This window comes from Myiozetetes cayanensis, unplaced genomic scaffold (genome assembly GCF_022539395.1).
Source record: "Myiozetetes cayanensis isolate MyiCay16 unplaced genomic scaffold, myiCay2020 scf3, whole genome shotgun sequence".
Lineage (NCBI taxonomy): Eukaryota > Metazoa > Chordata > Aves > Passeriformes > Tyrannidae > Myiozetetes > Myiozetetes cayanensis.
Window position 1 is genome coordinate 629,576 of NW_026087521.1, and position 27,206 is coordinate 656,781.

The following is a 27,206-nucleotide window of genomic DNA, read 5'->3' on the forward strand; positions in this document are numbered from 1 at the left end:
CCCTGTGGGCTATGGGAGACCAAATATCACAAATATAAACCCCAAAGTGTGGGGTTTGGGGGACCAAATATCACAAGAATAAACCCGCAGTGGGTAAGGATCAGTGTGCATGATGCCAATAAAAGGCATTAAAGGGGGAAAGAAACCTGCACTCCTTTAATGCCTGTGCAACAGGGTAAACTGAATGTGTCAGCTGAAAAGGGACTTGGGGGTTTGTGGAGAAATTTAATTCCTGGTGGATCATGAGGAGCATAAAGATCCGTAAGGACCTAAACTTCCATTAACCCCCGAGTTCTTTCATTGACAGCCTGATCCATAAAGATCTTGCTGATTGATCCCTGAAATCTTTCTGGATCAGGTGGCTGGGGTATGTTAGAAATGACTTGTTTGCAGTAGGCTGAGTAAAAAAGCTGCAGGAGGAGGAGTAAATGTATGACCTCTGGAGAGAATTTTTTCAAATAATTAAAAGCAGTAGTGGGGTTATGAATAAAGGTGTGTGTGTGTAGGGGCCATAAATAAGAACCCCAAAAAGCCCCACTGGGCCTCACAAGTGGTTTTGTGGTGTGGCTGACTCAGTGTCCACCTCAAGCAGTGGCCAAAGGACACGTTTTTCAGGGAATGCCACTTGCTGCAGTCCCTCCCCTCCCTCCACAGCTGCTGGTTTGGGGTTGTCAGAAGCTGCATCCCCATCCTCTCTTTCTGTTTTTCATACACATGTAGAACAAATTTGGGCCCATCCAAATAAGTTATGTTTTAATTAATTCACATGTGGGGTTTGGCAGGTAACTCTTGAACAAGAGCATGTAGTGACAGGACAAGGGGGAACGGTTTTAAACTGAAAGAGAGTAGGTTTAGATGGGATATTAGGGGAAAATTCTTTGCTGGGAAGTGGGGAGGCCCTGGCACAGGTTGCCCAGAGAAGCTGTGGCTGCCCCTGGATCCCTGGAAGTGTCCAAGGCCAGGTTGGAGTAACCTGGAGTAGTGGAAGGTGTCACTGGGGTTGGAACTGGGTGGGCTTTAAGGTTCCTCCCTCGACAAACCATTCCACGATTCTAAAACTGAGGAATAATGCCAGATTTGGAAAGCAGGGAGCTGTATCCTCAAAGGAATGGGATCTGCCTGTCTGAAAGGAATGGAGTGGTCAAAACAAACCCAACTCCAAGTGCCACATGCATTAGTGGGAAGCACTAATGGGATACCTGGAGGTGGAGACAAGGGAATAGCGAGCCGAGGTGAGGACAATATTTTATAGCTATGTATGACAGCTGGGAGACAGATGCTGGAATCTTGCCTCTGGCTCTGGTTCTGCACTTTAAAAAGGGGCTTTGAAACTAAAAGAGGGTGTTGGAAAGAGCAGCAGAAACGATTTGAGGTCTGGAGAAAACGCAGTACGTTGAATGAGCCTCTCCTGCTCACCCTGAGCGAGGCTGAGAGGTGACAGTGGGACATGGGAGCTGGAGTGAGCAAGAACCTGAGTGTTAAAGAGCTGTTCAGCATCCCAGAGAGGGATACAATGAGAAATAACCATTTTACTGGGAGTTCAAACGAGGCAAATGAAACAAGAGCTGAGACACACCTTTTCCTGTCACTGAGGGTGAGTGTTTCTTAGTCATTTCTCCAAGACATGAGTGTGGTTTCCATCCTGTGATGCTTTCAGGCTCAAGTGGGATGTTTTCAGGAAACCATTAGGCAAATTCAAGGAATTCAGTTGCTGGTTGAAATTCTGTGGGTCAGTGATGATGCTCAGATGAGATGGTCTTATGGGCCCCCTTAGCTTTGAATTTGCTGAACCAGTGCTTTTCACTTATTGCTTGCTTTCTGTATTAAAACTTGATTTTATTTCATAAAATCATAGAATTACAGAGTCATTAAGGTTGGGAAAGCCCTGCAAGATCATCAAGTTCAACCTTTGACCAAGTACCTACCTGCCTATAAACTGTATTGCAAATCGCCACATCCACCCACTCATTTTTTGAACACTTCCAGGCCTGGTGACTCCACCACTTCCCTGGAGAGGCTGTTCCAATGCTTAACTGCTCCTTCAGTGAGGGATTTTTTCCTGAAATCCAGTCTGAACCTCCCCTGGCACAACTTGAGGCCATTTCCACTCGCTCCTTTCGATGGGGAAGTTCTGTGTCTCTTTTGGTGTTTGTTGGGACACTTTTACCCCACTGCCGTGTCTCAGTCCTGATGCTGCCTGAACAAAAGGTCTTATTCCCTCTACTCCAGAAGAATCTTTGCTCCACATGCCTTTTTTTCAGCCCTAAACAGAGCTAAAGCTTCCCAGTCCTCATTTTCCAGCTGATCCCAAGGTGGCTGTGCTTGTGGCGTTGCAACGAAACAGGAATGGTGCCCAGGTCTCTGTGGGGAATCAGCACCTCTTCAACCTCGGGTTCTCAGTGGGGTCAGCCTGATTTACAGGTCCAGCTCTTCTACATGTCCCATCTGTGCTGTTTTTGCTGTAGGAAGGGTTCAGGAATTGGATGGAACCACCTGGTGATGCTGCTCTTCAGCAGCTCTTCCCGTGCAGGTGGCTGGTAGTAAAGCTGTTGTAGCTGTGTCAGGGGGGAGCTTTTGCCTGAACCAGTCACTTGGAGTTAATCAGGAGCTGAATCTCTTTAAACATTCATTTTAAGCTGCATTTTATCAGAGGCAGCTGCTCCTCTGGAAGCTCTGGGACCGCAGGGTTGGGACTGGCTGTCAGAGCTGCTGAAGGGGTTGTGGCACAGCAGCTCTTGGGCTCTTAATTTTTAAACAGAAGTGACTGGATGGTTTCCTGTCTCGGTGGCTTCTGGGGGATCACACAACATCCAGCAACATCCTTCCAGACAGGCTCACAGAGAGCAACCCTTTCAGTGGAAAACCCAAATCCTTTGTTATCTGACACGTCACCCTGCAAAGGAGGGCCCTGCACTGGGTGCTTCCTGCTGGCAGCTGAGACCCTCCCTCCTGCCCTTTATCTGGTTTCCTTTTGGTGGAGGCAGCTTCTCCCTGGTGTTGAGCACAGCGGATGCAGGGCCAGAGCTTTCCTCAGGAGGTGATCTAAGCCCAGCAATTCCTGTTGCTTTGCCAGCACACACAGCTTGCTCTCCAAGCCGGTCCCAGTTTGCCTCTGGCCAGCACTAGTGGACAGGTTCCTCCTCTCCTCCACTGACCTGTGCAGTGGTGGTTGCTCTTCCCTGGCTCTGCAGAGCCTGGCTCCTTCCCTGGACCGTGGGCATGAAGGGGAGGGAGCTGCCTTGGTGATGCTGAACCTGTCCCACGGTCCCTGGCTGGGTTGGGAGGGGGTTTCAGGGGTCGCTCGTGGGAGTGCTCTGAGCCATTCCCAGTCAGGACTATCCTGTGCCTCTGATCCCTTCTCCTGCTGTCCCATGAGCGAGGCAGGAGGATCCTGTGGGATTTCACACCCTTGTAGAGGACCAGGGGATCTGCTCCAGGTCACAGGAAGAGCTTGTTGCTGAAACTGCTGCTTAAGGGGGCAGGTTTTGAATGAGTAATTGTGGGGGGGGGAAACGCAGGAATCCAAACATAATTTTGGAAGGAAAGGTGGAATTGTCACCTGGGCCTGTTTGTTCCGTGCAGAGCGTTCCTGTACCTTTGTCCCAGTGCTGGTGTCCCAGGAGCTGTGCCTGGCTCCGTGCTGGGTGGGTTCCTCTGGGACAGACACGGTGCCTCTGTCCCGTGCAGGCCATCCCGTGCCCCTGGTCACCTTTGCCTTCTTCCCCTTTACCTTTTTCCTGTTGCTGTTGTTTCCTGGAGGACGGGGCCGCCAGCCCTGCACGTGACAGGGAAGATCTGGGTGTGCTGCCAGCTCAGGAGTGTCGGAGCAGCCCTTTCCACACCAGGCCAGCCCGGATCCCACACGGGCCCCACGTCACTGTGCTGGTGAACACCCCTGCCAGGAAACCTGGTTGGCCTTCACCTCTGTTTGCTGCCTTCTCTGTTGGTTCCCCAGTGGAGCGCTTGCCTCTGGCATTTCAATCCACGGCAGCAAGGGACGGCACTGAAAGCATTTTGGGAACGTGTGTGAGCAGGACAGCCTTGCTCTGGAACCTGGGGGTTCCCTCCAGGCTCTCCTTGGAGGCGTGAGGGTCTGCAGGGCACAGCTGGCACTGGGCAGGGGCCACTGGCATTGGGTGTGCTCTCAGATCCGAGGGGGAGCGTTAATTCCTTCTCTCCTTTGCGTTGGCATCTGCTGCAAGGAGCCCATCCTGCAGCTGATCCTCACGGGAGGAGCTCCAGGACTCCCCCATGGATGAGTCCTGCCTTGGTGTCCTCACCCACTTTCCCTTGGTGTTTTTGATGACCTCAGTGCCCTGGGGGGGTTGCAGAATTTGTTCACTTCTCTGTCCCCGTTCGGGGGCAGCTCCCATTTCTGCAGGAAATCTCCCTTTTGATGGATTCCTCTGCTCCCTTGGCTTGGCTGCTCCATCTCTGTGCAGGGGCCTCTTGGAGGCTGGTTTTTCATTTCTGCCATGCATTTACTCCGAGTTTCCAATGTGATCTTATGAAATACACTCCCTGCTGCCTGCAGCACGTTACCTTTTCAGCTGCTGCTTTTTAATTTCCTTTCAGCCCTTTCTCGCTCGTGTGCTCGTCAACGAAGAATTTGGGGCTTTTTTTTTTGGCTCTTGAGGGATTGCTGAATGTGAGTTCTTTATTGTTATTATTGCAGCTGAATAGGTTGAATATTGAATAGATCTTGTCTGTCATCCTGTGCGTTGCTGAGGGTTGAATCCGAAGCTCTGAGCTCTTTCTTCCTTCAAGGAGGACTCATCCGTGCTGCCGAGGAGCTGCACTGTTTCCTTTCAGGAGTTGTTCCTGAGGCTCTGATTATTGTGATCAGAGCTTATAATTGTGTGGAAGAAACGATCCCTTGTAAGTGCAAACTGCAAACCAGAGCGAGCGACTTGTTCTGAGAGCTGCTCCCACCCAGCCCTTCTCCGAGCCCCAGAGTGCCTCCTTTAGCTCCTCACAGGAGATCCTTCGGGATCCCTCACAGGTCATGGGATGATTGGAGTTGGATGGACCTTAAAAATCATCTCATTCCACCCTCTGCCCTGGGCAGGGACACCTTCCACTGGCCCAGGTTGCTCCATCCTGGCCTTGGACACTTCCAGGGATCCAGGGGCAGCCACAGATGCTCTGGGCAACCTGAGCCAGGGCCTGCCCACCCTCCCAGGGAACTATTTCTTCCTAATATCCAATCTAAACTCTCAGTCTGAAGCCATTCCCTGTGTCCTGTCCCTCCAGAGCCTTTGTAAACAGTCTCTCCCCATCTTTCCTGTAGCTCCTTCAGGCACTGGAAGGCCACAATTAGGTCATTCCAAAGCTTCCCTTCTCCAGGCTGAACAATCCAGCTCTGCCAGCTCTGCAGTACAAAGCTGGGTCTAAAATTCGGTGGGCTTTAGGCCTGGACCTTCCTTCAGCCAGCGCTTGTGCCTCTGCCTGTCCCTGCCAGGGCAGCTTTTCCCCACCAGCTCCATATTTTCATACTCCACAACATGATGTGACAGTGAGGAAGAGTCCTAGAGGCTAAACAAGCGAGTAGGAAGGTACAGACACTGCTTATTTTTTATTTATGGGTCCCTGAAAGCGTGATGCATACACTGCTTCTCTTGGAGGACTGAAGGAGGGCAGAGCTGGTGTTTCCTCAGAGGTTTTTAACTCCTGATTTCTCACACTGGCCGCCTCTCCCTTGGATCCTGCAGCAGGACAGGCCACAGCTGGTGAGAATTCCAGCCCTCCGACACGGTCAGCGATGGAGCAGATAACACTGACCTCTGCTTGCAGGGCAAGCGCTGCCAAGTGTAAATTATCCAGGCTGGAGGAAAATGAGCTGTAACATCAGCTCCGTGGCTTTGTGCCACGGGCAAGGTGTGTGGATCCGTGTGCCTCCAGCGCCCCACGGAGATGGGAACTGCGGGAATAACAAGTGTGGAGACAGAAGCATCCCATCACCCGTGTGATGAGCACAGCAGGGCTCAGTCCAGGCATTCCCCAGCTGCTGGAGGAGCAGGGCAGGGCAGGGGGTCATGGCTGGGCTTTGCCTTGCAGAAATCAGGAGCGTTAAACGGGGCTGACAGGCTCTGAAATGAGCCCCTCAGCCAAGGCTAAAGTGTCTTCCCAAGCGTGGAGGAGAAGTGAACCAGGAGCAAAACAAAGTGACGGGAACAAGGAAAGGCTGAGGGGCAAAATGCAAACCCAGGGACTGGCAGGGGACACGGTGGCTGCTGGCAGGGAGAGGCTGTTGCTGGCTCCACATCCTCTTGCCCTCTTGCTCTTCACCCTCAAGAGCAGACGCTCCCAACAGCAGCATCTACCACCACAGAGGGGACACGGACACCAGCCTGGCCCTGCAGCCAGCTGGGAGAGCAGCAGGAGGAAACACAGCCTGAGGGTGATGGGATACGAATGTTTGATGACTTCTGGGTCCTGAGGAGGGGGGGGAAGTGGCTTATGGTGCCGGGAAAACCCGCTGTGGCCATGGGGCGAGGTGGGAAGTGTGACTTTCCATGAGCGAAGCAGAGGGTCCTTCCCTCTTCCTCCCACTGGGAGACCTTCCTGGTGCCTCCAGGTCCTGGCAGGGTCACAGTGCTCCGTCCTCCCTCTGTTTGCACGCCTCTGGAACGGCGGGGAAATTTTTAGGTGAACTGGTGGAGATTTTTATGTGAACTTTTGCTGCTATTTCTTATTAGGCCTTAAAAAAATTCCTGGACGCTCCTCACGTTTCGTTGGTTTGACTCCTCCTGAACCCCACAAAGCGCATTAAGGGGGTTCTACCAAGTCTCAACCTTCTCTAACTCCGTTTTCCCCCTTCCCACAATCCCCTGGCATGGAAAGCACCGCGGCATTCCCGTGGGATCCTTCCCCCTGTCCCTGCGTGCGGGACCCCGCGCTGACCCCCTCGTGTCTCCCCCAGAAGTGTCTCCGGCTGAACCCCGACGTTCCCGTGTGGGTGTCCAAGCAGCGCATCCTGTGCACGCTGAACCACAGCCTGAAGGATGTGCTCAACTACGGCCTCTTCCAGCCGGCCTTCAACGGCAGGGCCGGCAAGTTCCTGGACGAGGAGCGGCTGCTGCGGGAGTACCCCCTGAACCCCGACACGCCCGTGCCCTACCTGGAGGTAACCCCTGCTTCCTTCCCCTTCTGTTATACGCTCTCTTATTTTGTTTATTTATTTTCTCTTGTTTTGTTTTATGTGTTTTTCCTTATTGTATTTTTTGCTTATTTGGTTTGGTTTGTTTGTTTGTTTTTCTTGTTATTTTTGCTTATTTTTCCTTTTTCTCCCCCCTTTTTTTTCTTCCCCCCTTTTTTTTCTTCCCCCTTTTTTTCTTCTTCCCCTTTTTTTTTCTTCCCCTTTTTTTCTTCCTTCCCTTTTTTTTCTTCCCCTTTTTTTTTCTTCCCCCTTTTTTTTTCTTCCCCCCTTTTTTTTCTTCCCCCCTTTTTTTTCTTCCCCCCTTTTTTTTCTTCCCCCCTTTTTTTTTCTCCCCCCCTTTTTTTTCTTCCCCCCTTTTTTTTCTTCCCCCCTTTTTTTTCTTCCCCCTTTTTTTCTTCTCCCCTTTTTTTTTCTTCCCCTTTTTTTTTTCTTCCCTTTTTTTCTCTCCCCTCTTTTTTTCCTCTCTTCTTTTTCTCCCCCCTTTTTTTTTCTCCCCCCCCTTTTTTATTCTCCCCCTTTTTTTCCTCACCCTTTTTTCCTCCACCCTTTTTTTTTTCCCTACCCTTTTTTCCCCCTTTTTTTCCTCCACCCTTTTTTTCCCTACCTCTTTTTTTTTCCTCACCCTTTTTTTTCTCCCTACCCCTTTTTTTCCCCACCCCTTTTTTCCCCACCCCTTTTTCCTCACCCCTTTTTTCCACCCCTTTTTCTCCACCCTTTTTTTCCACCCTTTTTCCACCCCTTTTTCCACCCCCTTTTTTTCCACCCCCTTTTTTCCACCCCCCTTTTTCCACCCCTTTTTCCACCCTTTTTCCACCCCCTTTTTCCACCCCCTTTCCACCCCCCTTTTCCACCCCTTTTTCCCCCTTTTTCCTCTTTCCCCCTTTTTCCCCCTTTTCCTTTTTCCTTTTTTTTCCCCCTTTTTTATTTTTTTTAATTTCCCCCCTTTTCTTTTTTTTTCATTTTTTTTCATTATGTTTCATTTTTTTCAATGTGTGTATACCTATATACACATCCATAGCTATAAACACACATATATATGACAAGACTTCCCTGATGCCTCCACCACAGTCCCTGTAGGCACCAAAAACATTAATACCCCCTGTCCCCCCCTTCCTGGTTTCCTTCCCATCTCCCTTCCAGGAGTGAAAGCAGAGATATTTGTGTGGGTGTGTGTTTACTCCTGGAGAATTCACTGAGGGAAAGGGGAGGCAAAAGCCTCGGATTTTTGGTTGCTGGAGAGCTCTGTAACATCTGCCAGAGCCCCGTGGAGCAGCTTCCCTGCTTTTCACTCTGTTGATCAAAATTCCTATTTTTTTTTTTTCCTAAGTGAGGCTCAGCAGTCCTGCGAAGTGTCAACAGCAGGAGGAGAGCTGGTTTTGTAGGAGTAGAGGGAGAATCCCAGGGAGATCTTGGGATATGAGGCTGAAGGGCTCTGGGTTGGTGTTTTATTCCAGTTTCTGGAGAGACTGGAACACAACCAGTGCTTTGGCAGCAAATCCCTGCATGGGCCTCACCTGTGTGATGGCCATGGAGCATCCTCAGCCCTGCCTTGTGTCCCTGAAGGAGCAGAAATTCTCTGAGATAAGGTGTTCCCACTCCCTGGAGGCTTTTCCTGGGATTCAGGTGTTTGTTCCCAGGTGACCTCAGCATTTCTTGGGCTCACAGTGAACGGGCTGTGATGGGACTCGGGTTACCCTGCACGTGGACTGCTAAATTTAGGGTTTCTGTGCTATATTTTGCCCCTAAAAGTCTCTTTAGGAAGCATTACAGGCTTAAGCTGCACAGGCTCTTACAAAATGCACGAGTGAACGCTGTTATTGCACCTAATCCTGCCCGATTTGGAAAGGAAAGCGCAGCGCAATTTCTTGGCAAACTCGATTTAACGCAGACAAAAACATTTGGAAAGGCGTTAGGAAAGCTTGCAAATAAACCTGGGAGGTGGTAAATTCCTTAATGTTCCTCGCAGGGTGGGGTTCTTTTGGTATAATTTAGCATAATGTCCACGCTTAATGTCTTCACACACACATCCAAATGCAGGCTTGACATGGATATTTGTTGTGTGTCATTTTGATTCTTCGTGACTCGATGGGATTGGCAGGGGAGAGCTGGGGAATCCTCCTGGAAAACTGAACATCCAGAATAATCTGTTTACAGGACACAAATCCCCTGCTTGACAACCGGGTTTTGCCAAGAGAAGTTGTGGATTCCCTGCCCCTGGGAGCGTTCGAGGCCAGGTTGGACGAAATTTGGAGCAGTCTGGTTTAGTGGAAGGTGTTGGAATGAGATGATCCTTAATAATAATAATAATAATAATAATCCCTTCCAACCCCAAACCATTCTGGGATTTTATGGTTTTTAGGTTTCTTGGACGCAAAAGCTGAAAGAGCCCTCGGGGTTGAGCATGAAGGTGACTCTCCTCAGGTGGGAACTTTGCAAAGGGCCAGCACCTGTAAATGTGAGGAAAACACAACTTTTGCCTCGGAAGGATGAAAAAAATCTCAATTTTTCTGTGAGAAAACATGTGCCCAGTGGAACAGGCTTGTGATAGACTGAAATGTGCTAATATTTTGCCAGCACTGGAAAGTAAGTGGGATGAGCTTAGTAACTGCAGTCCAAAGATAACTTGGTGTCAGTTCCAGCTGAAATAATGGAATGTTGATGGAGGATTAAGTTCGCAGCAATTCAAAAATCTCTGAATGCAATTTGTGCATTGAAAGGAGATCTAGTCAAACAAATCCAATTGCACTCCCTAAGGAAATTGTAATTCTGCTTGATAGAGATAACAACACAAAGGTAGCAGCCACTTGGGGGTACTTGATGCTGTTCTACATGATCCTCAGGTTCAGGATTAGCACATGAAACTCCTGCAGGATGAGTGTCACTGGCTGAGGAATCAGTGACAAAAGGCAGCTGCTGTCACTGTGATCGGGGGGGTTCCTTAGGGAATGGTGCCAGGCTGGATTTTGGTCCCCCAGGGATGTGGGGGTGAGGGAAAAATCGCTGCTGATTAAATCAGATTGCAGCAAATCACATCCAAGGGTGCTCTGAGCCAAATACAAACATTCCTCTTGGAGAGCCCACCTGGAATACTGGGGACCCCCAACATAAGAAGGACCTGGAGCTGCTGGAGTGAATCCAGAGGAGGCCCCAGAGCTGCTCCCAGGGCTGGATCCCTCTGCTCTGGAGCCAGGCTGGGACAGCTGGGGGGGATCACCTGGAGAAGGGAAGGCTCCAGGGAGACCTGAGAGCCCCTTGCAGGGCCTAAAGGGGCTCCAGGAGAGCTGGAGAGGGACTGGGGACAAGGGATGGAGGGACAGGACACAGGGAATGGCTTCCCAGTGCCAGAGGGCAGGGACAGATGGGAGATTGGGAAGGAATTGCTGGCTGGGAGGGTGGGGAGGCCCTGGCCCAGGTTGGGCAGAGAAGCTGTGGCTGCCCCTGGATCCCTGCAAGCTGGTCCAAGGGCCAGTGGGAGGTGTCCCTGCCCATGGCAGGGGTGGCACTGGATGGGCTTTAAGGTCCCTTCCCACCCAAACCATTCCATGATTCTATGAATATCCAGGGACAAGGATGGCTCACACAGGGAGGACTCTCACTGTGGAAAACAACATTTCTGAAGAAAATGTTTGATTCTTTTCTCAAGAAGCCCATCAGCAATTCCCAGTGAGATGCTGTGGCCCAGCTGACCCTCTAATCCTTCAGAGAGTAGTGAGGGGGTTTCAGGAAGGTTTGGGTGGAAGTGTTTGGTACTGGAGCACTGTGTGGGTGGTCAGTGCACTTGAAAGGATGCTGGGAAGCGGCACAGCATGGAAAAGAGCAGCGCAAATGTCCTGAGAATGGAAGAGGAGATCCCTCAGTGAGATTCAGAGCTCAGCCTGTATCCAGGGAAGTCAGCTCCAGGCCACGGTGTAAGAACCACCCCATGAACACCATCCTGCTGTTAGAGAGATCCCTAATTAGCTGGGAAGGAGCAGAACAAAGCCCACACCGTCTGGAAGCCGAAGCCAGACATATTCATCTGAAAAAACCCAGTCAGAACGTTTTTAATGAGGAAGGCAATTAACCATCAGAGCTAATGATGATGGAGAACAGCGCATTCCGCTCGTGTTGTTGTTTCCAGGCCCAGCCTGAGCGTGTTCCTCCAAGCTGGAGCCGCTCTGGAGCAGTTGGAGGCTGAGTGGGTTCTGTTCAGCTCTCACGCCTGTCCTTGTTCCTCTCCCGCAGTTCCGCTACAAGCGCCGCGTGTACACCCAGGCCCTGCTGGATGACAAGCAGTTTGCCAAGCTCCACACCAAGGTAAGGCTGCTCCCTCAGCACAGAGAGGGGCTTTGGGGGTGGTTTCAGCCTCCCCCTGCCTGTCAGGTTGCAAAGAAACCACGGGAAAGGGGTGGGGTGTGACGACCCCTGGGTGGTTTGGGTGGGGATGCACACAAAGGGTGGGAGCACACACAGGGATAAACCTGGCTGGGTTGTGTCCCAGCAGGCAGGAGCGTGGTTGGATGGGGTGGGACAGCGTGGGGACGGCGTCCACGGGGTGCTGAGGCGGAGGAACCCGTGATGGGCCTCCTGAAGAGCGGCTTTATTCGCCGGCACGGAGGAGTTGCTGTGCCCGCAGAGCACAAAGGGGCACATTGAGGAGCTTGGCATCCCTCCCCCGGCCTCTGCCTGGAGCTGCTTTGTCTCCAGCCTTAACCCCAGGGTTTGGGTGGTGGTTTCACTGGTGGGATCCCTGTGGGAAGTGGGAAGTGTTCCTGGTCTCCTGCAGCCCCCTCATGTTGTGGGCAGTGGTTGGAGCGTGTCAGGGTCAGCAGTGAAGGGACCATCGGGATGTTTGGAGCACAGGGACTGCTTGGGTGTCTCCTGGGAGGAGAGAAGGCCCCAAAACCACTGGGCTCTGCAGCCAGAGATGCCCCACCTGGAGGATCAGGGATCTTAAGGGGATCAAACCTGGAGGTTTGGGTGTCCCCTCACATTGCCCCTCCCTTGGACAGCTGTGGTGGTCCCCTGTCCCATGGCTCCACTTCTTCCCTAAGAAATTAAGGACAGGAGTTGTGGGGAGGTCTGGAACCACCAGGAGGTTTTTGCTGCCACTCATAACTGTGCCTTGAGGTGGCATGTGGGGACTTTGGTGGTTCCTGGGAGGCTGAAACCAGCACTGTGTGGGAACTACAAGACAGGAGGGAGGAGATGGGCTCTGGCAGCACCTGGACAGGCTCCTGGGGATGGATTTGTGCTGGGAGTGGGACTATGCAAAGAGGCTTTGGGGGTTCTTGTTTAGGAGGGATGTGGAACTGGCCGGGATCTGTTGCTGTGTATCCCAAGCTCCTTGGAAACCCTCTGTGCAGGGTGATGGCTGTGCCTTCTTCTCCTCGGCTCCCTGGCAGCCCTGTGGCTCCTCCTCAGCCTCCTGGCAGCCCGTGCTGCTGCTGGGCATGGGGCATCTGTCCCTGGCTCCTGCGCCAGTCTGCGAGGTGCTCACATCTGCTCTGCAGGAGACAGGCAGGCAATGTCTAGGGGTGTTCAACTAACAGGTAGAACAGCAAGGGCTGAGCTTGGTGGAGCCACAAACATAGAGCAGAAAGGGAGAAAACCTTCCCCCAGAGGCTGTGGGAAGGAGCAGGTCCCCCGTGGTGGGTTTGCAGAGCCGCAGAAGCACGAAACAAAGCGCTGACGAGGTTCAGGTTTGGCTCACGCAGATTAAAGTCACGAGGCTTCTGTCTGGTGGCATAAGAATATCCAGGCAGCAGATCTGGAAAGCTCTCAGCATCTCCCTGGCGCCAGGAAACGTGAATCATGGTCTTCCTGAGCCTCGCCAGAGGAGCTGGGAGTTCTCCTGCTGGAGGGAGCGCTGGGGGCTCCTGGTGCCAGGAGATCCGGTGGCAGCACCCCAGGATTTCCCTGCGGGTGTTCGGCAGCCCCAGACGCGCTGCATTGAATATCCAATTCATCTCCACTTCAATTCCTACTTGACCCCAAATCTCCTTCACATTGTTTCTTTATTTTCAAACCGTCCCTTGCCGGTCGAATCCCACGCCTGAGATCCCGCATCTCCGCTCCTCCGTCGGGAGCGTTGCCTTTGGATGATGCTGCTTTCCCAGAGCCTGTGGTGTTTTCAGGGGGCAGGAGAGGAGCTCCCAGGGGTGTGGAGGGTGAGGGGGAGGTGGGGGCAGCCTGAGGGGCAGTGCCAGGAGGGCTGAGGGTGGGAGAGGTGCTCGATCCGGCCGCTCGTTGGAGCGATGCCGGAGCGCCAGCGGCGTCGGGACTCACCCGGCACGGATCGACGCTGTTCCCTGGGAGAGGGCGAGAGAGGAGCCTGCGTGTGCAGCCTCCCAGCAGCTCGATCCGGGGTGAGAGGGGCACGCAGAGCGCAGGGACATGGGCTCCTCCCTGGGACGGTGGCTGGCGGAGCGCAGGGACGCGCGGGGACGAGCCAGGAGCACGGTACTGCCTCTGCCCCGACGGCTGGGCCAGGCACCGCCGGGTGAGGGGACACGGGGGGACACGGGGGACAATCCTGCCCTGCCACTCGCCCCACCCAGGGCTGCTGGGGCAGGCAGGGCCTGCTGGGGGGGTTATTCCCTGTGGGGTGTGGAGATGCTCTGGGCCGATCCAGGGATCTGCACCGCAGGGGTGGGGGGGCTGCTGGGGGGCTCGGCTCGGATGTGCCTTTAGGGCTGGGTGTTTCCATGTGGGAAAGTGGAGGTGATGCCTCTGGGTCATGGTGTGGGGCTTCCCTGTTGTTTGCAGCGGTGTCTAATTGCTTGGGTGGTGAAGTGTTGGATGTTCTGGGATGTGGTGATTTAAAGGGCTGGGCAGGATTGGCGTGAGGTCTGACAGGATGGTGGGATGTCCTGAGGCTGTGGGACATCCGAAATCTTTCACCCTGTGGTTGATGGCCTCAACCCAATCAAAGCAAAGCACGAAAGCTCTCAGAGTTTATCCTGATTTTTAGTGGCAGGAGTCACAACTTGACTCTTTTAATGACCTCAAAACCTGGTCCTTAACTGCTATTGGAATAGTCACAGAATCATTTAGGTTGGAAAAGATCTCTAAGGTCATCGAGTCCAGGCTGTGATTGATCAAACAAGAAATGAATAGCCCCTTTTTTTTGGGTGCCAGTGGTCTTGTTCAAGGAAGTGGGAGAGCTGAGTTCTTGTCTTGCTCACAGCAGTGAAGGGTCTCGACACCCTGAGCGGATCAGCCTCGTTCCTTTGTGCCCCTGGGGATCTGCAGGCTCTGACCTTTCTCCCAGGTTGTTTTTCCCAGTGAATTGCAGGAGCCCACATGGAAGTGGGAGAGCACAAAAACACACGTTACACGAGGGCAATCCCATTGTGCTTGCAAAGGAAAACGCGTGCAGGGAAATCCTGGCACTTGCTGAAGCGTCCACAAAGCGCTGCCAGGAGACTGGGGATGTCACCACCTGGAAAGGGAAAGAAGCATCCCACTTAAAACACACTGGGAGCACAGATGCCATTCCTGCCCTGGGTGCTGTGAGGGGAGAGCCAGAGCATTGGCTGGGGTGATGAAAATCCTCCACTGGAGGAGGAGGCAGCAGGAAGGAGCTGGGAAGAGATGGGAAGGAGGTCAAGGAAGAAGGATTAGGGAATTGCAAGGAACACATCAGACCTCATCAGCTGCTGTATCAGATTTGGTGCAAACAAGGGCTGTTTTGTCTCTCTGTATCAGGAGACCTCTTGCTTATCTCCAGCTTCTCTTCTACCTGGACAAATTAAGGAGTGAAGGGCAGGACAGCAGGATCTCATGGCTGAGAACGTGAGCCCAGCCCATCCAGCCCACCATCCTCCACTGGCACCAGCCCCTGGGTCTCGGGGTGTGTTTGGGGAGAAGCAGAAGGGGAAAACTGAAAAAAAAACGGGTGAGGTGAGATAAAGCAGCTTAACAGGCTGACAGAATTGGACACATAAATAATAATGGCCAGTCTTCGCGAGCGAAGATCCGGGGAAGGTCTTTACACCTTCCAGCCTGCGCATTGGATTTTTTAGGTGAGACACAGTGTGCACGGAACTGAGCCCACCCTTTAATCCTAAGGTTCATCTGCCGGGGCCAAGCGAGCTTGGACGGTGGCAGCGAGGTCCTTAGGACGTAGGTGGGTTGCCTTTAAGGGCTAACGAGCTCCACCTGCCCGGGAGTGGCCCTGACCGGGAATCGAACCCGGGTCTCCGCGGTGATAGCGCGGCGCCTTTACCACTAGACCACCAGGGGCTCCTATTGGACACACACCTGAAGAAAACTCAGGCACTCGGTCCCTGCTTCCCAGGGGCAGGTGCTCAGCCATCCCAGAGTAGCAGGACTTTGTCATGTGTGGTGGTGACTTGGCTTTAAGCTGCTGGAGGGCAGGGTTAGGTGGGATATTAAGAAGGAATTCCTGGCTGGGAGGGTGGGGGGGTCCTGGCTCAGGTTGGCCAGAGAAGCTGTGGCTGCCCCTGCATCCCTGGAAGTGTCCCAGGCCAGGTTGGAGCAACCTGGGCCAGTGGAAGGTGTCCCTGCCCATGGCAGGGGGTGGCTCTGGATGGGTTTTAAGGTCCCTTCCAACCCAACCCATTCCATGATTCTTTAAAGACAGGTGCCATCACTCCAAACATCCTTCCCTTCCTCTTCCTTCCTGTCATTGCTGAGCATGGCATCCTTTGGTCTGGGACACCCCTGGGGCAATTGGGGTCAGCTGTCCTGGCTGTGCCCCACCCTGGCTCTGCACCCCCTCAGCCTGCTCAGGACTGACCCCGCTGTGTCTCCACAAATCCAACACAGATGGAGCAACCTGGCTCTATCCCGGCCAGAGCCGGAGCATCCCTGGCATCCTGCATGGAGAAGGTGTCCCTGCTGTGGAGGCACAGCCAGAGAGGGGGGCAGCTGCAGAGGAGGGGTTAAACACTGTGGTGGCGTGTCGGGAAGTCAATAGTTCGATGTTTCCGTGGCGATCGATGTGTCCATTTGCTGCTGCCCGACAGGGAGGGGGAGCTGCTCCAGCCTCCCCGCCCTGCCACACTCTGCAAAGCCCGGGGTCTGCCTTAATTCCAGCTGCTCTTTGGGGGCAAACTGGGCCTTGAGAAAAAATCAGTCCTGGCTTGATTGCTGGAAACACCCGAGTGAAGGGTCTGTGCCGCCTCCCCTCTCCCGCAGAGCCCGTGCTTGGCTTGCCCATCCTGCCGGGAACAGCGAGCGGCAGAACAATCCCTCTGCGCGAAGAATATCTCATTTGTTTCCTTTCATCTCCATTCAAGAGAGAGGAGCTCGTTCCCTGGCGCCAGTTTTGCTCTCAATGAGCTTTTCTCCTCTGGAGGGTGTTGGTTTTGCGGCGGTGTGGTGCGGGTGGTGGATGATGATGGAGCGTGGCCGGTGGCTGGAGCTGTGCCCCGGCGCTCTCCCGGCATCTCCCTCCTCCTCCTCATGCCTGCCAAAACCAAGGAAAAGCGCCTCAAACTCGCTCAGGAGTCGCTGTGAGGGGCTGTTTTGGGTAAGGATGGGTGGGGTCTGAGCTGAAGCCCCAGAGCCGCTGTTCAGGAGCAGAGGGTGAAGGCAGACCAGGCGCTGGTTCCTGCCTCTCCTGACAAGGCTCCCCTTCCTGCTCCTCCCTGGAGAGCTTTTCTCCCCCAAGGAAGAAGCCCCCAAGGACAGGGATCGCTTCCCAGAGGGTTTGTGAGCTCAGCTCTGCCCCTGTTTCCTCGCAGAGCAGGGGGTGAGACAGACCCCACCTCCTGCAGCCCCCCAGCCCTGCCCCCTGGGAGGGCACCTGCAAAGAAAAAGACCTAAAACAACCCTGAAAAGGCAGAGTGGGGCCTGACTCTGAGCTTTAATCTTATTTACAGGAGGTTTGGGTGGGCTTTTTTGGGTTTTGCTGCCCAGAAAATCTCACTTTGTTCCAGTTGCTGCAGCATTCAGGCACTGATTGGTAAATGACTAAATAAGGGGGTTTCACTCACAGGGAGACCCAGTCAGTGTTTATGGAAGCCTTAAATATATAGAAATATTTTTGATGGCTTTATATAAATATTTTTGTTACTTCATATGAATACATTTGGGGCTTAACTTTTGCGTGTAGGAAATGGGATGCTGTGCCTTTACCAGCTTCTGATTATTTTCCCCTTGTTTTGATTAGCATCAAAGTAGATTTGGATAATTCCAAAATTCAATTAACCCGAAAACAAAATAACATTTTCGATTGTGTCTTTATCGCTTGAATGAATGTTGCTCGAATGTGCTGGGCACAGAGGGCACAAAGTAAATTTATCAGTACATATCTGTTTGTGTTTGAAGCCGCCTGATCTTTTGAACAAAGGGAGATTTGGGTTGTGTGAGCGGCTCTCATCCCAAATTCTCAAAGGTGTTTAAGTGCCAGGAAATCAGGGAGGATCCAGTGAGACTTCAAAATTGCCTGAGAGGTTTAGGCATCTGCTCAGCTCCCCCTGCTTTGGTGGGAGGCTGACATTTGCTCTCTCTCTCTCTTCATGGCTGGTCACCTTAATTCATTTGAAAAACCTGGCCCCAAATCCCTCAAGTTCTTAGAATAATGAAATCTCATTCCTTTCCCACCAGGGTTTTATTCATACACTGGGGAAGGAAAACAAGTGCCCTCACTTTCTCAGATCTCCTTTCAGCTTTGGGTGAATCAGTCCATATAACACGGACAATATTCTGAGTTTTGAGCTAAATTGGAATAGAAAGTGGTTGGATGGAGAAGCTTTTCCATGCAGAGTCAAGTCCCTGCAACTCCCTGACAGAGTCGGGCTCTGCTCCCAGGGAACAGGGACAGGACAAGGGGAAAGGGCCTCAAGCTGTGCCAGGGGAGGCTCAGGTTGGCCCTGAGGAGGAATTTGTTGCTGGAAAGGGTGGTGAGGCCTTGGCAGGGGCTGCCCAGGGAGGTTTGGAGTGCCCAGGCCTGGAGGTGTCCCAGGCAGGCCTGGCCGTGGCACTCAGTGCTCTGGGCTGGGGGACAAGGTGGGGATGGGGCACAGGGTGGCTCCATGGGCTGGGAGGGCTTTTCCAGCCTCTGGGGTTCTTTGATTCTGTGAAAAAACTACATGGAAAAGTGTAAATAACCAGCCTTTGGTTCATGGTGAAAAGTGGCTGTTAAAGTGCCCAGGAAAGGACATGGCTGGGATGTCTTGGCAGTGCTTGGGTTGGTTAAGGAGGCACTTTCGGTGGTGCTTGGAAATGCAAATGTTGCCAGTGCTGGTTGCCTGTGTGGTTTTTTTAAGATGGGAGATTCTTTTAATGCAACTGAAATCTGACATCAGTGAAAACATTAAACTGAGAGAGCTGGGGGGGTTCACCTGGAGAAGAGAAGGCTCCAGGGAGACTTTAGAGCCCCTTGCAGGGCCTAAAGGGGCTCCAGGAGAGCTGGAGAGGGACTGGGGACAAGGCATGGAGGGACAGGACACAGGGAATGGCTTCCCAGTGCCAGAGGGCAGGGACAGATGGGAGATTGGGAAGGAATTGCTGGCTGGGAGGGTGGGCAGGCCCTGGCCCAGGTTGGCCAGAGAAGCTGTGGCTGCCCCTTGATCCCTGGGAGTGTCCAAGGCCGGGCTGGACAGGGCTTGGAGCAACCTGGGCTAGTGGAAGGTGTCCTCTAAACACCTCCATCTGGTTCCAGAAATCAGGAATTGCTGTGCTGTGTCCACCCCTCTCCCGGGAGTGTTAAGTTTGTGAATTGCAGCAGTGTGGGCACGAAGCTGCACATCTGGAGCATGAGCTGCACATCTGGATCGTGCTGGAGGGCAAATGGGCAGCAGCAGAGGGCTAGAGAGAGAATATTTTTCTGCAGAAAAACGAACTGGTTAAGCTTCTGGACTTTACAAATGATTTTGGAAGCGTGACTGTGGATTTGGAACGAGACCTCGGGTAGATGAACCTTCTTTGTTCCGCATCTGGAAACACAGGGTGGGCATTGATTTCCCCCCCGAGGGAATTTCCATGGCAGCCCCATCAATGCCTGTGTGGAGCACGGGGCTCTGTGGGGATCAGCAGCAGGGCAGTGGATTTGACCATGGAGGTCTTTTCCAACCGAAATGATTCTGGGAAGAGGCGTTTTGGGTTGGCATTTCGGGGCTGGAGTTAACACCGTGTGTTGTGTTCACGGAGTTAACGTTGGTACCCTTTCAAATCTAGCTCGTGGCCTGGCTCCGTGGTGCTGATTGCAGAGAAAAGGGGCTAAAATGGCTTAGGTTTGGTTGTGCAGATTAACCCCACCCAAGGCTGGGTTTGGGTTAAATCAGGTTCACAGCCCAGCACTGATTTGTCTCATCCATGGAAAGTTTCATCTGGGGGGATGTAGGAGACCTGAGGTGTCACCGTGGGCCCCTCAGTGGGTCGGAGAAGTAGCACCTGATGAACTCGTGGGTCCCGAGTTTTGGGATTTGCAGGCTCATCTTTCAGGGATTTGCTCTGAAAGGAATAATTTTTTCCCCCCTAAAAAATGAATTTTTGACAAAAATCGAAATATTCTGCAAAATAATACGTGATGAGATTTTGGGTTGTAAGCCCCGGGGAAGAGACTTTGTTCCTCAGAGCAGCTGTGGCTGCCCCTGCATCCCTGGAAGTGTCCAAGGCCAGGTTGGATGGAGCTTGGAGCAACCTGGTCAAGTGGAAGGTGTCCCTGCCCACGGCAGGGGATGGAAATAAAATGATCTTTAAGGTCCCTTTCCACCAAAACCATCCTGTAGTCCCAGTTCTGTTCTAAGAACTAAACATGTTTCTCATCCTGTTTGGTATTTTCAGGATTTTTTTTTTTTTTTTTTTTAATTTCTGTTTTCCAACTGGAAATCTTAAAAGTGGAAATTGAAACGAAGCGTTTTGGAATTCATTTATTTTGCTTCATAAAAGAGATGATTTTTCCATATCAAATTAGGGAGAAAGTGCTGGAATTTGAGATTTTTTTTTTTTTTTTTTCAGTGGGTGTTAAATCTGTGTTGCTCAGACCTGTTGGCTGCAGCCTGACCAGTTGGTTGGAACTTTTCCCAAAGCCTTCCCTCAGCATTTCTGCTGTGTCAGACACTTTCCAGAGGCCTTTCCTAAAGTCAGCTGCTGCAGGGTTGAATTAGAATAAGCTCAAAAAAAGAAAAAACAAAAAAAAACCCACCAAAACCAAAAAGCCAAACAACCCAGCCAAGCTGCAATCAAAGGTCTGGAAATCTGGAATGTGTGTGAGATGGGTGTTTTCACACTGCAGCCCATCCAAGTGTTGCCTCCTGCCTGGCAGAGCCACAACTTCTAGAGTCTAGAAATTTAATAAAGTAACGTTTTCATCCAGCAGAGCTTTCCAAAACTGGGGAAAAAAAAAAAAAGGGGAACAGCAACCCACAAGCAGGTAGAAGTAAAGGCAAATCTGGGCTCTCAAAGGCCTCGAGAGAACAAGATCCTTCGAGGCAGAGGTGGGAACTGGCAGCCCTTGACCATTTCCACGGGTTGATCCGGTAATTCCCACCTTGAGAGGGATGGAAGGACAGTTTTCCCCGTGGTTTCCTTGGGTCCCCTGGTTGGGGATGCTCCTCTGGGGGCTCCTTTCCTGGTTTTGGGGACGTTAACACCGCGTGCTGTGTGTCCTGCAGGCAAACCTCAAGAAGTTCATGGAGTACGTGCAGATGTTGAACGCGGAGAAGGTCTGCAGGCTCCTGGAGAAGGGACTGGACCCCAACTTCCACGATCCGGATACTGGAGGTGAGCCTGGCTGCTGCAGGGAGGGCAGGATGGCAGAGCAGGGGCCGGGGGGCACAGAGTGCCCAGGGGGGGCACGGTGGGAATTTCGGGCAGCGCTTGGTTTTGGGGGGGTTTCACAATCAGTAAGTTTGGCACAGGGAGGTGTGAGTTGCACTTCTCTTATGGGATTTGGGAGCTTGAGGGCACAGAAGGCTCTTGGGAGAAGATGGTTGGCGTGCCAGAGATCCAGAGTCTGGCAATGCAGCACGACATGGGAGAGCTGTGGGTCCACACATCCCTCAGTGGGATTCTGGGGAAGGGGAGGCTCCCTCTGCACTGAAAAGCTGGGCAAGTTATGGATCTCTCCATTAAACAGTCAGATGGTTCAAGAAGTACTTTGGGCATCAAGAAAACAAAATCTTGGCCTCTGTTTCCTCGCTTTTTCTTTCCTTAATTCCTTTATTTTTCCTGTCTCTGAGCAAAGTTCACCCAGCAAGGTCTGGTGGGGTTCTCTGCAGGTTCCAGGCTGTGAGAAGCAAGAGTCAGACTCCAGATGTTTGGGAACCAAGGGCCAGCCAGGGAGGACCTCCCCCCACCTCTTAGTGTTGTTCTGACAGAGAAGTGACTGCTCATGTTGTTGCTGCCTTACAGAAGTGCAGCTCGTTAGTGTTTATTGTTCCGGGTGAGGATCCCGGGCACGTCTCCAGCCCATCCTCCAGTCGGGTGATTAATTTTCTGTCTTTCTGGTTCACTTGGATGGTTTATCAGGTTGTTGGTGAAACAGCTGTGTCTCTGTACTCAGAAATTTGGGGGATCCAGAGTGTTGTCCAGCACAGAGATCAGGTGCTGTGTGTTGTCCCTCACACCATTAACCTCTCCCATCCGTGGCTGCCTCTGTGCCCGTTGGGAATGGTCCCTACCAGCTCCTCAGCTGGGAAGGTGAAAGGTGCAGCCAAACTCTGGCAAGAACCATTTGAGGAGTGTTTATGCTGCTTCTTTGCTGGTGAAGCCTCTCCTGAACCTGCCAGAGTGTTGTCACAAACAACTGCTCGTGAAATCAGCAGGAATGGTGAGCGCGGTCACCGTCGAACCAGGAGTGTGTCCAAACAGCCCAGCTCCAAGGGGGTTTCCTTTCTGTCCTAGACCTTGGAAGCATCTTGAGGGATCTTTCTTACAAAGAAAGCTCTTTGCTCTCCTAAAGCTGGTGCAGCTTTCCCAAGGGGATCACGTTGCAGATGCCAAGCCCTGTGTGCAAAGATGCCGTGAGGGGTTTGGAGCTGGTGAGGTCTGAGCCCAGGTGTTCTGCCACAGAAGGGAGGAACAGGCTCCTGAGAACTGTTAAATGTAGAGGGGGGAGAAGGAGAGACACCTGACCCAAAGGGGTGCTTGGATCCCCTTCAGAACTGAGGGCAAAACCAGAGTGGAAGCTGTGAGAGGAGAAGGTTTTGTGGGGACCTCACAGCCCCTTCCAGTGCCTGAAGGGGCTCCAAGGAAGCGGGAGAGGGACTGTTCAGCAGGAACTGCAGCGACAGGACAAGGGGAAATGGCTTCAAACTGAAAGAGGGAAATTTAGCTTAGATATATGGCAGAAATTCTTCCCTGTGAGGGTGGGCAGGCCCTGGCACAGGTTGGCCAGAGAAGCTGTGGCTGCCCCTGGATCCCTGGAAATGCCCAAGGCCAGGTTGGACAGGGCTTGGAGCAACCTGGGCTAGTGGAAGGTGTCCCTGCCCATGGCAAGGGGTGGAACTGAGTGGGCTTTAAGGTCCCTTCCAACCCAAAGCTTTCCATGATTCCATGAAAACAGACCCTTGGAGCAGGAGGAGTCTCGGACACTCCTGGAGTGCTAAACCTTGTGGAGAAACCCTTCATCCCTGTTTGCTTCACGATCTGTTTCGTGAACGTGCAAGAATGACACAAAGCTGCTGATCACTGTTCCTGGCTCCCAGGAACGCAGGAGCAGATGGAGGTGCTGTAACCCCCGAGCTGACCTCGTGCATCTCTCAGGATGCTCCTCTCCCTCCCCGTGTCGCTGTGTGTTCCCTCAGCAAAGTGTTTTCCAGAAACTCATCCATCCTGATTCGGGGAGCAGCAGATCCCTGCCCTTCCTTCGTTATGTGGTTCATCACCCTGGCTGTTTAAAATTCGTCTCCCATTTCAGTTGGTGCTTCCAGGTGTCGTTCCACTCCATCTTCCCCATCTGAACAGCGCGTTAGTACCCGGCGTGTCCTCACATGAAGGCAATCAAGTCAACATTCAATCTTCCTTTCCTTAATTAAAGAGAGGCCCAGCTCCCCCAGCCTTTCCTTTAAAGGTGTTCTCTCCACTCTCCCTGTCATTTTTGTGACTTACATGTCACTATTCTGTTCTGGAGGGGATTTTGGGAGTGTGGGGAGCAGAGGGGCTGCTGCCTCCCCCTGTCATTCCTCGGGGACAACCCTTCCTGCTGGGCCCTGCTCCAGGAAGGACAGGGGTGACTGTGTGTCACCCCATGGCACCCCATGCTGCTCCTGCTGGATGGAGGGGCTGGAGAGGTTTCCCTTCCTGTTCCTCCTCCTGTGTTGTGTCCTACCCTCACCTTAACCCATTTGTATTTACTTCAGGATAATGGCAGCAGCCACAGAGACTCTTGCAGGGCCTAAAGGGGCTCCAGGAGAGCTGGAGAGAGACTGGGGACAAGGGATGGAGGGACAGGACACAGGGAATGGCTCCAAACTGACAGAGATTAGGGTTAGATGGGATATGGGGAAGGAATTGCTGGCTGTGAGGATGGGCAGGCCCTGGCCCAGGTTGGCCAGAGAAGTTGTGGCTGCCCCTGCATCCCTGGAAGTGTCCAAGGCCAGGTTGGATGGAGCCTGAGGTTGGATTTCTGTGTGCAAACCCACGAGGAAAAGGAAGATCAGGAAGGACACTTGGATCTCTACCTTCTGAAAGGGTCTCAGTGTTGTCACCAAGTGAATTACGTGAGGCACGTGGTTGGTTCTTGGGGTGTCCTGTGCAGGGCCAGGAGCTGGACTTTGATGGTCCTTGTGGGTCCCTCCCAGCTCAGGTTGTTCTATAATTCCATGATTTCCTCAGTTGATTTGTTCCCCACTGCAGGTTTTCATGGAATGCTTTGATTGACGCCTGTCAGTCGTGATCCTTTTTTGTGCCATCTCATTCTGGGAGAAAACAAATGAGCATATGTGGAGGAGAGTTTTATTTTAGTGAATGGTGAAGTGAAAAATGTAATTTTCTGTGTCCTTCCTGCTCTGCCTTTACGTTCCCCAGGCCAAGGGTGAGGGATGGAGGAATATTGTGGCTTGTTTTATGTTCGAGGGGCTTAACCAAGTCTCAGCCTGCAACTCAGGGGTCTCCAAACTGAGCCTGTGCCATCCCCAGGGTTAATGAAAGGAGGAGGCTGTTGGTTTGCCCAAACTGGGAAGGACACCAGGACTTGCCATGCACAGGAAACCTGGGAATGGAGAGACTTGCTGAGGATGAAGCCAGGGAAGGCACTTTGGAGGGCACCATCTCCTTGCCAGTCCTTGTAGAAGCAGAGAATGGGTGTAGAGAGAAAGGACAGCTTTAATTTAATACTTAATTTCCTCTTCCAGAGTGGGAAGGATTTTGTTTGGGGATTTTGTGGGTGATTTCTGACTTGGCCTTTGATGATGTCAAGGCCAAGGCACTTCAAGAGCTGCCTTTTGTGCCTCCAGTTCTGGGCAGAACTGACTGGGTGTGGGTCTGCAGGAGCTGCCTTTCCACGGGCTTTGCTGCAGGGAGAGCTCCCTGCTGGAGCACAGAACCCTTTGATGTGGTTGTTCCATCCAAACCCACCTGTGGATCAGCAGGTGCCCGGGATTTGTCCCCCAGGGATCCCATGTCCACAGTTGTGGCCAAGCTTCCCATGGCAAACCCCACACCCTGCGGTGTGGTGGCCACTGGTGGTGTGACCTGCTCTTGGAGATGAGGAATAATGGCAGGAATGGGGGTTTTTTCCTCCCTGGGAAGGTGAGGAGCTGTGGCAGAGTGGCTGCAGGGCACACCCTGTGTGCCAGGGGCAGCCCCAGTGCCTGGACAGGCACGTGGAGCAGGGACAGGAGCCTGGAAACCACCCCTTCCCCACTGAATGCAGCGCTTGTCCTGTGCTGAACCGGCAGCTCCCCGAGGCAAACTGGGCTTCCCTGCTTGGAGAAATGTTCTCCTGCAGAGTTTCATCCACTTAATGGATTGGGAATAACCTGGATGCACCATAAAATACCCTGTGCTTTTGTGGTGGCACCGTGACAGCAGAGCCCACAGGATGATGTGACATTCCAGCCTCTCCAGCCTCTGGGTATCTTCATTTAAGCTGCTTTTTGGGAGTGGTTTTAAGCTGTGCTGAGGCAAAAGGATATATTCTCCTTCCCATTTTTGTGCTGGAGTGGGAAGGCAGGGAAGAGCCACATCAGAAATTGCTGCAGCCCCACTTGCCATCGTTCACCTTTCAGGGTTGCTGGGCAGATATTCCAGGAAAGATTCACTGCCTTTGAAAGACATTAAAAGGAAAAAAATTCACAGAATTCACAGTGGCTTCCTGTAGGTACATTTAAAGTGGGTAAAAAAAAAATGATACATGAGAAGTTACCGTTGGTCTGAAATTAGACCCAAACCTGGGGGCTGGTTCAGCCTGTGAGAAGACAAAAGCAACCCTGGATATTTAACAAGGGATATTTAACAAGGAATGGCACCTGGGGAACAGCAGGAGAGGGAGAGGAGACCAGGAAACCATTGGATTACAAAGGAGGGTTCTGGACTGGGAGCAGCAATAGGAACTGTGGCCCCAAAAAGATGTGAGGACAAATAACAGCAGGAATGAGGAACTGCGGAGGAAAAGGGCCCTGGAGCTGCTCCCAGGGCTGGATCCCTCTGCTCTGGAGCCAGGCTGGGACAGCTGGGGGGCTCACCTGGAGAAGAGAAGGGTCCAGGGAGACCTGAGAGCCCCTTGCAGGACCTAAAGGGGCTCCAGGAGAGCTGGAGAGGGACTGGGGACAAGGCCTGGAGGGACAGGACACAGGGAATGGCTTCCCAGTGCCAGAGGGCAGGGATAGATGGGCTACTGGGAAGGAATTGCTGGCTGGGAGGGTGGGGAGGCTCTGGCACAGGATGGCCAGAGAAGCTGGAAGTGTTGAAGTCCAGGTTGGACAGGGCTTGGAGCAGCCTGGGCCAGTGGAAGGTGTCCCTGGGAGCAGAGCCCGACCCTGCCCAGCTCCCCCCTCCTGGCAGGGACTTGCAGAGCCAGAAGGTCCCCCCTGAGCCTCCTTTTCTCCAGGATGAGCCCCCCCAGCTCCCTCAGGAGTTCTCCAGCCCCTTCCCAGCTCCCTTCCCTGCCCTGCACACGCTCCAGCCCCTCCATGGCTCTCCTGGCTGGGGGCCCAGAACTGACCCCAGGATTCCAGGGGGACTCCCCAGCTCCCAGCACTGGCTCTGTGCCCACAATATTCCTGGGATATTCCAGCCCACATCTCCTTCCCACACCCATTAACGGGTCCCTTCCCCTGAGCGGTGTCTTCCCTGGCTGCTCCCTGTTTTCTGCTGGGGATCCCCTGCTCTTACTCATTAATTACTTTAAGCCTTTATTTGGCTTCGCACATCTCCAAGAATTAACAGGCTGTAATCACCAAAGTCCTGGATTAGTGGTTACAGTGGGTTTAGGGAACAAGTTCCTGGCTGCAGTTCCTCAGGAACGCCCCGTTTGGACCTTTCTCTGAGTTTTGGGGCCCAGGATAACGGGACAGATTTGTCAGCTGAGTTTGGTGTGTTAATAACAGAGACTCTGGGATGGTTTGAAGCTTCTTCTGTGACTTTTGCCTCTCTGAAAATCTCATTTAAACTTGGAAAAGTGATTTAACCGCAGGTGGAAGTGGAGGCAGGAGCCTGGAGCAGGGACTGGTGGGGATAGACCCGAAGGCTGTGGCAGCCTGAGTTCTGGTCACACTGAAGGGCCAAACCTGTGCTCTTCAAATAATTCAAATTAACCATAAAGAGTAAAGAGGTTTTAGATAAACTGTGGTGGAAAATTGGAGCAACCATATTTGGCTTGCAATGGAGGGATGGTCCTTGCAGGTCATAATTTCACTGCACGGTTTCCCTTTGCCTTCAGCTGGAGGGGGCCCAAGGCTAAGACATGGGAGTGAACACTGGGGGGCTGCAGAGCAGCAGGTTTTGGTGGTGATGGAGAGGAGGGGAAAGTCCCTCCTGTCCCAGGAGCTCACCCAAAGCCACCTGCTCTTCATCTCCCTCGGTGGGGTGTGGGTTGGGACCTCCATCCTCCTCCTGCTCTGGAGGAAGAGCAAACTGTTGCGTCCACCCAGCTCTTCTGAGCCACAGGTGGTGTCCCCGTGGACCCCTTTGAGGGCAGGGTATAAATTTT

At 52.7% G+C, this 27,206-nt stretch overlaps 1 protein-coding gene across 1 annotated transcript in view; it reads left to right on the top strand.

The window, feature by feature from the left end:
• The window catches only part of SHANK3 (SH3 and multiple ankyrin repeat domains 3), a 227,683-nt gene that overhangs the window by 32,761 nt on the left and 167,716 nt on the right, over nucleotides 1–27,206 (top strand). The window contains exons 3-5 of the mRNA XM_050325020.1: nucleotides 6,923–7,126; nucleotides 11,384–11,455; nucleotides 20,728–20,836. Of these exons, the coding sequence (XP_050180977.1) occupies nucleotides 6,923–7,126; nucleotides 11,384–11,455; nucleotides 20,728–20,836 (385 nt within the window). The remainder of the gene's footprint in view (nucleotides 1–6,922; nucleotides 7,127–11,383; nucleotides 11,456–20,727; nucleotides 20,837–27,206) is intronic.